This window comes from Pyrus communis, chromosome 17 (assembly GCF_041283825.1).
Source record: "Pyrus communis isolate YQ-2024b chromosome 17, ASM4128382v1, whole genome shotgun sequence".
Lineage (NCBI taxonomy): Eukaryota > Viridiplantae > Streptophyta > Magnoliopsida > Rosales > Rosaceae > Pyrus > Pyrus communis.
In genome coordinates, this window is record NC_142581.1 from 24,800,575 (window position 1) to 24,811,550 (window position 10,976).

Consider the following 10,976-nt stretch of genomic DNA (forward strand, 5'->3'; position numbering starts at 1 on the left):
GTAACCGTTGGATAAAAATCTAACGACCCACATCCCTTTATCATGAGGATCCTCATCCTTAGATTAGAAGAGGATCCTGGTCCTCCAATGCCCAATTGGGGTGATTTAAATATTTAGAACAAATAGTTTGTGTTAAAATAAAAATAAAAAAGATAAGAGAGTTCGCAGCACTCCATCATCGGATGGTTCCAGTCATTGACGTAAAAATAAAAAACAACATTTCAGGTTGGCATTATCAAGTTGGCATAATTATTAATTAGGGACAAGAGTGAGGTCTGGTTTGATACTAAGGTGATTCTGAAAAAAACTGGTATCAAAAAAAGTTGGGAACTGTTTTTGTGTTTGGTAAACATTCAGCTTCAACTTTTTTTTTTCATAATTTTGGATGAAAAAAAGCCAAAAACAAGAAGCTGCAAAACCCAACTTTGAAAAACTAGCTTTTTTTCACATCTATTTTACATAAAAGTTTACCAAACACTATAATACTGCTTATTTTTTTCAAAAGCACTTTAACAAAAAGTTTACCAAACACTCTGCTACTTTATTTCACAGCACAACAGAAGCATCATTCTTTCAAAGCACAACAATACCAAACCAGCCTTGAGTTGGTCCATAAATAAAAGAGGTGTGATATCCACACACCATATTTTACTTCTCACACATCTTTTTAATTTTTAACCGTAGGATAAGATAAATTGAAGAAAATCAACAGACAAAAATTATCAAGAGGTGTGTGAGAAGTAAAATGAGATGTGTGGATAACACACCCCTAAATAAAACTTCCGGGTAACTTTCAAAAGCCAGGGAGTCAATTTCCTGGGGAGTCCCTATCCGTCTTCAAAACAACGGAAGCATCAAGCAGTTAAAGTTGGTACAATGCATAAGGCTGGCTTTAAGGACATAATTGTCCATTATTCTTCCTTTCCATATTTGCCTTCAACACCTTTGAAGAACCTCATGAACCAGTAAGCAGAAGATTTCGGGTGTCTCGAGAGCCCATTCTTATAGTCAACGTAAACCAAACCAAAACGCTTGGTATATCCTTGAGCCCACTCAAAGTTATCCAATAACGACCACGCAAAGTATCCCCTTACATCTGCCCCATCCCTGTTCACACACTAATATGAGTTAATTACTTTTTAACAAGGTGAAAATATGCACTAGACGTGAAGATGCTCAAGCTGGGGAAACAAAGTGACCAACTAAATCTTTTCTTTGGTTAATACCAATTTAAGATACTTTGTGAAATGTGACATCTATGTCTTTCCCCGTTTGCAGTTTCCCACTACAAATAAATAGATGAGTAGCACAAGCCACCGGTTATAAATCCACCTCCCATTTATGCAAGATTTTGAATTTGACAGGATACTAGGGTTTAGAAACCTAACAGCCATGGATAGAACCCTGGGGACGCCTGTGGATTGGGTTGGGTTGGGGGGTGTGTATCAGCCACCCACGTGTCTCCTAATAACCCATCTATGCCACCTTAATATTACAAGCCGTGTACACATGCATATTTTCATGCATAAATAGATGCGCAGCACAAGCCTCAGCCTTATACATCAAGACAATGGATGCTGCAACTAAGTACTCATCCATCTTGGAAAGGTAGCACGACTCCATGCAGGGGCTGAATGACATGATAACCTATATGGAATGTGTAAAGTCCTTCATGCAGGACTTACTAAAGAATGACTTGAAAGCTTGTTCATATGATGAAATGGATGAAATGAAGTCGACCTACCTTATCGCTTTGGCAACTGCTGAAAGGTATCTCTTAAAGTAACTAACTCTCAGTTTGTCATCCAGCATTTCATGAAGTGGGGAGCTGTCATTATCTTCGTCATCCATACCTGTAATTTAAAAAAGAAATTAAAAGAATCATAATGTGGGCAAATGCATTAGACCACAATTGAAATTCTAGATTCAATTTTGTTTTCCAAGGAAAGTCTCTCCAAGCATACCATTCTCAGTAACATATATTGGGGGATTATTGTATCTCTGCGCTATGTAATTCAGAACCTTATGCATGCCCCAAGGAACAACATACAGCCATTCTGATGCTGCCTGTCAAGCAAAATATTTCAGTAGACTGGACAGTTAGTGGAATATGTCTGCAGGAGAGAGTTCATACCTTCTCACCAATAGCCTCACCCCCTTCCCATTCATCTGATGGTAAAGAGAGAACATTATATAAAGATCAAGAGAAAATTTGTTGTGAAAACCAATGACATAGTAATTACAGTATTTTACCAACTCTGTCTATCCCTTGTGCTTTATAAAAATCACCCTCATCATGGTCATCTTTTCCATGAGCAATAAATCTTGATGTATAGTGATTCAGACCAATAAAGTCTACTGAGTTCTTAAGCAACTCCTTATCTTTCTCTGAAAATATGGGAAGCCGATCTCCAAGTCTTTCGCGCATAACTTTGGGGTATTCCCCATGATATATTGGATCTAAGTACCTGCGTTTGGAATCAGTTGAGACAGATTCTAAACAATACTAAGAGGAGAAAACCATTTAAATTCATCTAACGAACTGCCTGGGTTGGCAGCAAGCAGAGCTGGAGAAATTGCTAGAATCATCTGCACCCATTCAATGATGCGGCCCATATGCTGTTTATATGTCTCAAGAGTAGGTTTTATATCTTATAAGGATTCAAATAGAATGCATCTTTCAATTAATATGGTTTCACCAGAAGGCAACAAGACAATTTGGTTGCATTTCAAGTAGAGGGGAATACTCAATATAAACAGCACGATACATGAAAACTTATGGTTCTGCTCAAAACTAAAACACAAACATTGTATTTCTAAGTTGTTTTGTCATTAATTACAGCCCTGCTCTCACCAATTAAATAACTACACTGAGACCAGTTACTCCTGCTAATTTACCATGAGGTTTTCCAATGTACTTTGACCGTATGGATGCTTTAATCGTGCACATTTAGTGTACTTGTATGAATATTGAATGCACATTGAAATTGTTTGAGAATGAGTGTCTGTATGAGGGCTCATGAATGTGTGTGTGTGTGTGAGAGAGAGGGAGAGAATTAAATAACTACACTGAGATCAGTTACTCCTGCTAATTTACCATGAGGTTGTCCAACGCACTTTGACAGTGTGAATGCTTTAATCGTGCACATTTAGTGTACTTGTACGAATATTGAATGCACATTAAAATTGTTTGAGAATGAGTCTGTATGAAGGCTCGTGTGTGTGTGTGTGTGTGTGAGAGAGAGAGAGAGAGATCCATACATATTATCTGAACTTACATAGTTAGTTTTGTGACCAAAAAGTTACATAATTTAGGGAACAAGTAATTACCATCCAAGCTGAAAATCTAGGCGCCTTGCTGCAGCAACTTTATCTTCAATTGTGTCTGAATTAGCCTCTGCCCATTCACAGTCTATGACCAAGCCAAGTTGTCCCCCTTGCTTGTCCTGAAAGACAATAGAAGCAACAAGAGTAAGAACAATATATAAAATTTGGGTAGTGGAGTGGAGAAAGAAGATACCGCTACTAAACTATGTCCACATTCAGAAATCTATATTATGTATCTTAAACCTTGACTGTCTTCCAATCAATTTCACATTCATTGGACTTTATGTGAAATCTGATTTTGAACCCAAATATTTGAGCACGGTTTATTATGTTTACATTTTCCCATATGATGTCAGTTCTACTTAAAAACATATCCTAAACTTATAAACGAATTATGTGAGCTAAATGAGTTCTTTAGCTTGACTACATGCATCTTCCCCTATATGAAAGGAAAAACAAATAAAGGAAAAAAAAATTGAGAGAACACTAGTGTTAAGATTTGCTTGTTCACAGAATCACAATCTAATTTTACACAAGAAGGAAGCTATAAATTACTAAAATGATGACTAATATATTACTTCCCTTGTTGAGTAAAACATCTTGCCTTTAATAAATAAAGTGATGAAATCAATGGCAAATACCAGGAGCTTGGTCAAGGATAAAAAGAGTAACAAGGAGACAAGCAGACAAGCAGTAAACCTTATACTTGCTTCGGTATATGGAAACAGCAGCAGCATGTGCCAATAGTTGGTGGTGTGCAACCAAATATGGTTCTGTTGACGAGCATTCATGCCTTCCAGGTGCAAATATCCCAACACCATAACCATTAATAGCAGTCTGAAGAGGCTCATTAAAAGTGATCCAGTCCTTTACTCTATCGCCAAAGCTTGCAAAGCAGGTGTCTGCATAGACTGAGAAGTATTCTCTGCATTCACAAAATCCAACTGACTACTTGTATGATAGAATCCCACAGCACTAGATAACATATAGGCTATGAGGAAATTGTCTAACAATGACAAACACATACAAAAAATTACTATATTTGTTTCCTGAAAGTAACGGAAGTTTGTGCTGCACATCATTTTTTTTACTCCCCCTGCCAATACTGATGCATGCAGACAAACTGCTGTATTGTAGATGATTTTCAGATTGCTAATAACCTGTATCCCCTAATAGAACCTTTAATATTAGCCAGAAGACCCTTAATGCTCCTGCTACCCAGAGTTTCTGTTCCTCTTCTATACAACTACCTTATCTATTGAATCAGTCATTCTTTCTAATGGGTGCTCTATTAATCTTCATTGGGTCTAGTAACCAACATAGTCCATGTCTCCTTTTTTTTCTACAGGTGCCACTTAACCTTCTCATATATGAGTTAGTTACTCTAAGCCACATTATCTCAACTCTCTATCAATGATGGAGCACAGATGGCACAAATTCTTCTCTTTTGGAGTTCTTTTGACTCACAATTGTCGCCACTTCCGCACCTGTATTTCTTCTTTTGTTATAAATTGTATTCTACGTATTCAGTTTTATATCTACTTATCTTAAGTCTATTGCTTCCGAAGTTTCTCTCCGTAACTCTTTTTTTTAGCATTCTGCATGCTTTAGTCTCTTAAATCAAAACAATATGCCAATGGTCTGACCATATATAAAGCTCATCCTGAATATGTTTAGTCAGTTTGTCCATAAAGAAAGGACCTCTGTGTTGATCCCTGATATAAGTCTACACTAATCAAAAACTTGCTTTCCTCTCATGAAGTTTTTCACAGAATAGATGTACAAAAAGCAATTTGGGGTTGTCCAAGAGAATGAACAATGTATGGTTGGTCAAATAAAAGCAACACATATTAGGTACCGTGGATTGAGCTCTAAAAGGCAGAAATATATTTTAGCTCACGTGCCTTGAGTTAAATACATCCGAAAGGAAGAAAAGGGATGAACTTGCAAATTGGGTTCTTGTGGATCGATTCACAAAATTTTAAGCAGTTCTAAAAGCATTTGAAGTGCTTCTTGCAGGAAGCACTTTCAAGTGTTTTTCCAGGATTTACTTGCATTTTTACTAAGGATGAGCTTCAAGAACATTTTCACCAAAAGCACTTTCAACCATTTTAAAAGCACTTCCAAATAAGCCCATAATTGTTGGAGCTTCTAGAAGAATTCAGAGTTTGTCTGATTTTATTTGAAAATGCTGGAGCTTCTAGATGTTTTAACACTGTTTTGCTAGGCTTTCTTTCTTTTCCTAGGGCATATGGTCTTGTTTTTATCAGTCAATATAATTAGACTTTTAGAATTCCTATAAGTCTTTAATGCGAGTCATTAATTACTAGAGCCCTTGCTTGAGTGATTCTTGAGAACTCTTGACTTGATTCCAAGAGCCCTTGCTAGAGTGATTCCAGTTTTCCATTTCCTAACTTTCCTGTTACCCAAATTATCATACCTGCAACATAAGTTATGCCCACATTCCCACAATTCAACCTCACTAAACACTAACTTTAGCCTGTTGTTGTGGACCTAAACAACCACATAAGACCCAATCCAAAACGTGCAGCATTCTTTGAGGAATCAAGCATCTTACAGTGGTTGTTACCTTGCCGGTGAATCTTTTTTGTATTTCTGGAATTGCGTGTTAACATTTGTGAGTTATTTAATTTTCTTCCTAATTGTTATTTTAATTCCTACCTCAGCTTCATCATTTGCATCCTATATGAGCATTCAATTTATTTTCACAAGTCTATTAATTTGTTTTATCTAGTGCCTTGTACATATGAAATAAGTGTTAGGTAGTCCTATATCATAATTTAATGTTAGAATAATTCCTAACTCTTGCTATAGAGTCTAGTGTTTGTCTAACAGAAATGATTGCAGTTGTTCATGGAAAGGCGTCATGCGATGTTAACAGATCTATCTAAAATTCACAATGGAAGGAGCTTACAGCACTCTGCAATTTCAATTTCAAGAAAAGAGTTGGAATGAATTGAGTAGATATCTTCACTTGTGAAATAATAAAACAAAATTGATATTTAAAAATGATGATATAGTACTTACACAATTTGCTTATTTAGCCACCCTCCCATATTCTCATGAAGGTACAAGGGTAGATCCCAATGGTACAGTGTTACATAAGGTTGGATGCCTGCAAGAACAAATTGTTGAATACACAAGCAAATACACTTCAAGAAAAGTTTTGCCAATTAGAAAAGTTTTGCCTCAACTATCCTTAAGTTTTCCTAAGGAGCCAATCAACCAGAAGAAAATGAAAATAAACAAATTCATACCCTTTTCAAGGAGAGCATTAATGAAATTGTTATAGTAAGTAATCCCTTCTTCATTGATTTTGGTTCCCAAACCATCTGCACAAACAGAACCAGAAGAAATATACAATCGTCATCACAACTAAGCTACGTCAAGAGAATGAAACATGGATGTACGCTTCAAGAACTTTTTCAAGTCCTTGTCTGAATTCTGCTTGGGGATATAGACTTAAAACATCTCATATTGTAATCTCCACATGTTTTCAAAACTTTAGACAGTTAAGGAGACTTCTGCCACAACTATCTTAAGTTTTCCCAAGGAGCCAATTATAAATATTTTCGTCTAAACATCACAACAACATTGTCCATTCATATTTGCCCAACTTGTGAAAGATCCATTCAATCTTGAAGTTAGTATTGACCATTAATCTTGAAGAGTTGATCAATAACATTTGAACTTAGCTCAAGCATATATGCCATTCAAATCACCTTCACTACCATATTTAAATGCAGAGATCACTTCCCAGAGGTAGGATGTCAAGAAGAGTCAAATGAGAAGGTAAATGCTAAAAAGGAAATGAAGGTGAGAAAGTAATTTTTAAACATAAAACCAAAGGACGGTGAATTGATAATATCCTGCGTTTTAGCACTAGAAAGAACTCTATAGATGGCAAAACGTAGCATACCAGGGAATATTCGAGACCATGATATGGAAAAACGATGAGCATCAAACCCCAACTTGGCAATGAGTTCAACATCTTCCTGTTAGCATTAAATAGATTGTGAGTTGTGTTAAATGACTAAGATGAATTGAAATTTCAGACTTGCATAACTATCCGAACAGAATGAAGAACAGCAGGTGTAAGAATTTTATCATGTTCTTTTAAACCATTATAAAAAGAAAACAATACTAACAGATGAGGCCAGAAGCGACCACATTCTTCCCCTTCCTAAACCATCAACATAGATAGGGGGAAATGACATTGAATACTAGTAGAGACATTGCAAATACTAACAGTTTTGGGAAGATAGCATTGACATAATGGCAAAGACCAAAAGGATTGATTCGGTTAAGACCAACTTTCTACTAACCTTATACCGATGATATTGATCCACTGCAACGTCCCCATTGCTTCCATCAATGATATTCCCTAATGAACCAAGACACACGTAATAAGTTCCGTAAGTTGCTAACTAAAAATAGTATCAGATTGGACAAAATCAAGAAAAATTCAGGTCCTAGAAGATATTATCACAAGCTCAATGAAGAAAAGGTACCTTTTGAGTGTGAAAAAGCATCCCAAATGCTGGGACCCCTACCACCGTCCTTGCAGGCTCCCTCTACCTACAAGTAAACAAGAAGCTCCTAAACCAAAATTCATAGACTCTGAGTTTTGGAATTCAAGACAGTGCATTAGACAACTCAAAAGTAGAAAATGGGATTTTTATTTTGCAAAAATATGATTGAAGAAAGGATACTCACAATTACAAACACTACATCATCTAGTGTTCACTTGTTTTTTAACCATGAAACAATCATGTACATATTTTGAAACAAAACCTGAAAATTTCATTTACAAAGTAGAAACGTAAATTAAAACTATTCAATGAAAGATTGCTGGAAACCACACCCAATCAAATGCATCGGAAGCAAAATAACTCCACTGTATAACAAACTGATCAAAATAATAAAATAAAGAAAAACGGAATTCATAATCAAATTAAATTAATTCCAGCAACTAGATTTTGGTCTGGTGTTTCTGCTGCATTATTGGAAGAGGTCCCCAATTTGATGAAATAAATAAATGAAAATAAATCAATTTAAAAAGAAAAATGAAAAAGAGCCGCTAACTTGATATGCAGAAGTGGCAACGCCAAAAACGAAGTTGGGAGGAAAGTCACTGCGACAGACTTCATGAGTTTCTTCATCATATTCCTTCAACAAGCCCTTCTTTGCCATTCCTACTCCAACTTAGAGCAGCCAAGAAAGTAAGGAAAATACTTGATTTATGGTTTAAAACGTATCGGAACCAAAGGACTGCGTTGGATCTGGACTCTGGTTACTGCAAAAATTTATTTTTATACAAAGATCAACAGATCCAGAAACCAAATAGTAGATGAGTCACGAGAACCACCAGTCATTGTGATGGGCCCTTACCATAAGTCATTGTCTCCAACCTGTTCCCTTTGTAGTTGCATTAGTTATATTTATATATATATGGTGACTCAACACCAAACCTTTTGTCTGTTGTGGCTGGCGGATATATATATATATATATATATATATATATATATATATATCCCTTTTGTGGTTCTTGGAGTTTTTATGAAATGGATTAATGACACGTTTACGTAAGGGTAATCAGAATAAGAAAAGGGAATTGAATTTCGATTACGGAGTATTCCGGTTTACTAAATATTAAGGAATCAAAAAAGTGCTGGAGCCCACACGAAACAAGGAATCCAATTCCTGAAATTGGAGGAACAGGATTCCCTAGTTTTGTGAGGCATTTGAATTCCCTGAGGGTAAGGGAATCGGGAATACATCTTTTATTCCTATTATGTCCTCATTTGTTTCTTATTATCCCAACATTGCCCTTCATTTGACACTCATTATGTCATTTTTAATAAATAAATAAAACTTATTTATATATAGATAATTTTATTATATAAATTTAATTAAGAATTTAATTTAATTAATTAGTATGAAAATAATTTATTTATGTAAGGGCAATTTAGTCATCAACTTAGTTTTCATTCAGATTGAAGCGAATTAGTAAACAACTTGTATAGACTCAACATCATTCTTGCCATCATTTAATAAATAAATATATATCATTCTCTCTCCCTATGTTTCGTTCTTAGCCTCCCTTACGTCGAAGAAGGACACTATAAATTGCCGTCGACCACCCAGGGGCATAGATCGAAGTCAACGATAGTAGATTTGAAAGTTGGAGTTGTCATCGATCATCCTCGAGCTCTATCACGAGGTAAGAATGGAAGAAGAGAAAGTGAAGAGTATGAGGGATAGAATTAATGGGGTGTCACCGGTGAAATTATCACCGTCGATGGAGGTGGGTCGTTGTTGAAAGTTCATGGTGGCGCTTAGTGGGTGTTTGCTGTGAGTTATTGATGAGGGTGGAGGATTTTCCAAGTTTCTGTTTCACTTTCGGGCATTGTAATTGACAAATTGGGTTTAGTTTTTGTTTAATTGATTTTCTTAAAAACTAAATCAGATAGATTCTTTAATGGGGAAACGTGGCATCTTCCGATTGGGTGGGTACACTAACTGTCCATGGTGATGTGGGGTTCCCGTCACCCCAACAAATTTCTCCAGATGCAGAAACCAAATAGTAGGTGAGTCATCAAAAAGAGAATATAAAATGGGGAAAATGTCACCACCAGTCATTGTGATCTTTCTAAAAATGCGACACATGTCCACCCACTCACACAACTTTTAAACAAAGATCTACAGATTCAGAAACCAAAATGTAGGTGAGTCACCAAAAAGAGAATATAAAATGGGGAAAATGTCACCACCAGTCATTGTGGCCTTTCTAAAATGGCGACACATGTCCACCCACTCACACAATTTAACGAAGTTATATCCTTTGTTATTGCATTTTCAGTGGGAGGCTCTATATGGAGCCAAAAAAGTAGTAAATATTGTCCAAAGTAATGTTATCATACCATGTTTTTGTACAATATTTTTATATCATCTTAGATGACATTTGATATGGACAACCTCATCATTTGAATTAATCAGATTTTTAAATTTGGTTCATTATTTGATAAACTAATAATTAAGAAAAACTAATTAATTAAATGATTATTGTAGTATACAAGGAGTCTTTCTCCTTCATTTCCTTGGGTTTTGCAAATTTTTCAAATAATGTGGCCGTCCACATCAGATGCCACCTAAGATGGTATAGAAATGTGGTATAAAAACATGGTATGAATAGCATTACTATATAGTCTATTTTAGAGCTTCGACAAATCTTTAGGGCTTTATAAAAGGATTGTAATACCCCGTATTTAAAAAAAATGAAAATATATATGTGTATATAGGTAATTATTTTTATTTCAAATGTAAGGATTTTATTGAGTTCCTTTTATACGTTACGTGTAAACGAACTTATACTTTGGATATGTGAAATAGTCTCAACGTAAGTTCATTTTAATACAAAATTAATTAAAAAACTAGCTAGTATTATCATGTTCATATGTAAGTATAGATGTTTTCTTTGTCACTTAGTACTACGGTCTAATGGTATTCATCATCACTTGTAAGTGAGAGATCTTAGGTTTGATTCTCGCCAATAGCGAATTTAAACCACATTATTGCTAGCCCATTGTAAGGCTAAGCCTACCCCCTCCCTCTTAGTTTAGATAAAA

At 35.6% G+C, this 10,976-nt stretch overlaps 1 protein-coding gene across 1 annotated transcript; it reads right to left on the reverse strand.

Moving 5' to 3' along the window:
- Positions 1 to 466: 466 nt before the first annotated feature.
- On the reverse strand, positions 467 to 8,772 carry LOC137707849 (beta-glucosidase 42). Its single transcript, XM_068446777.2, has 13 exons — positions 8,434 to 8,772; positions 7,860 to 7,926; positions 7,674 to 7,732; positions 7,268 to 7,343; positions 6,606 to 6,680; positions 6,376 to 6,463; positions 4,027 to 4,252; positions 3,331 to 3,446; positions 2,254 to 2,468; positions 2,135 to 2,169; positions 1,965 to 2,067; positions 1,745 to 1,853; positions 467 to 1,107 (listed from the first exon to the last, which is right to left on the reverse strand). Exons 1-13 carry the CDS (start codon positions 8,539 to 8,541, stop codon positions 912 to 914), a joined length of 1,473 nt encoding a protein of 490 aa, XP_068302878.2. The 5' UTR covers positions 8,542 to 8,772; the 3' UTR covers positions 467 to 911.
- Between the last annotated feature and the right edge of the window lie 2,204 nt (positions 8,773 to 10,976).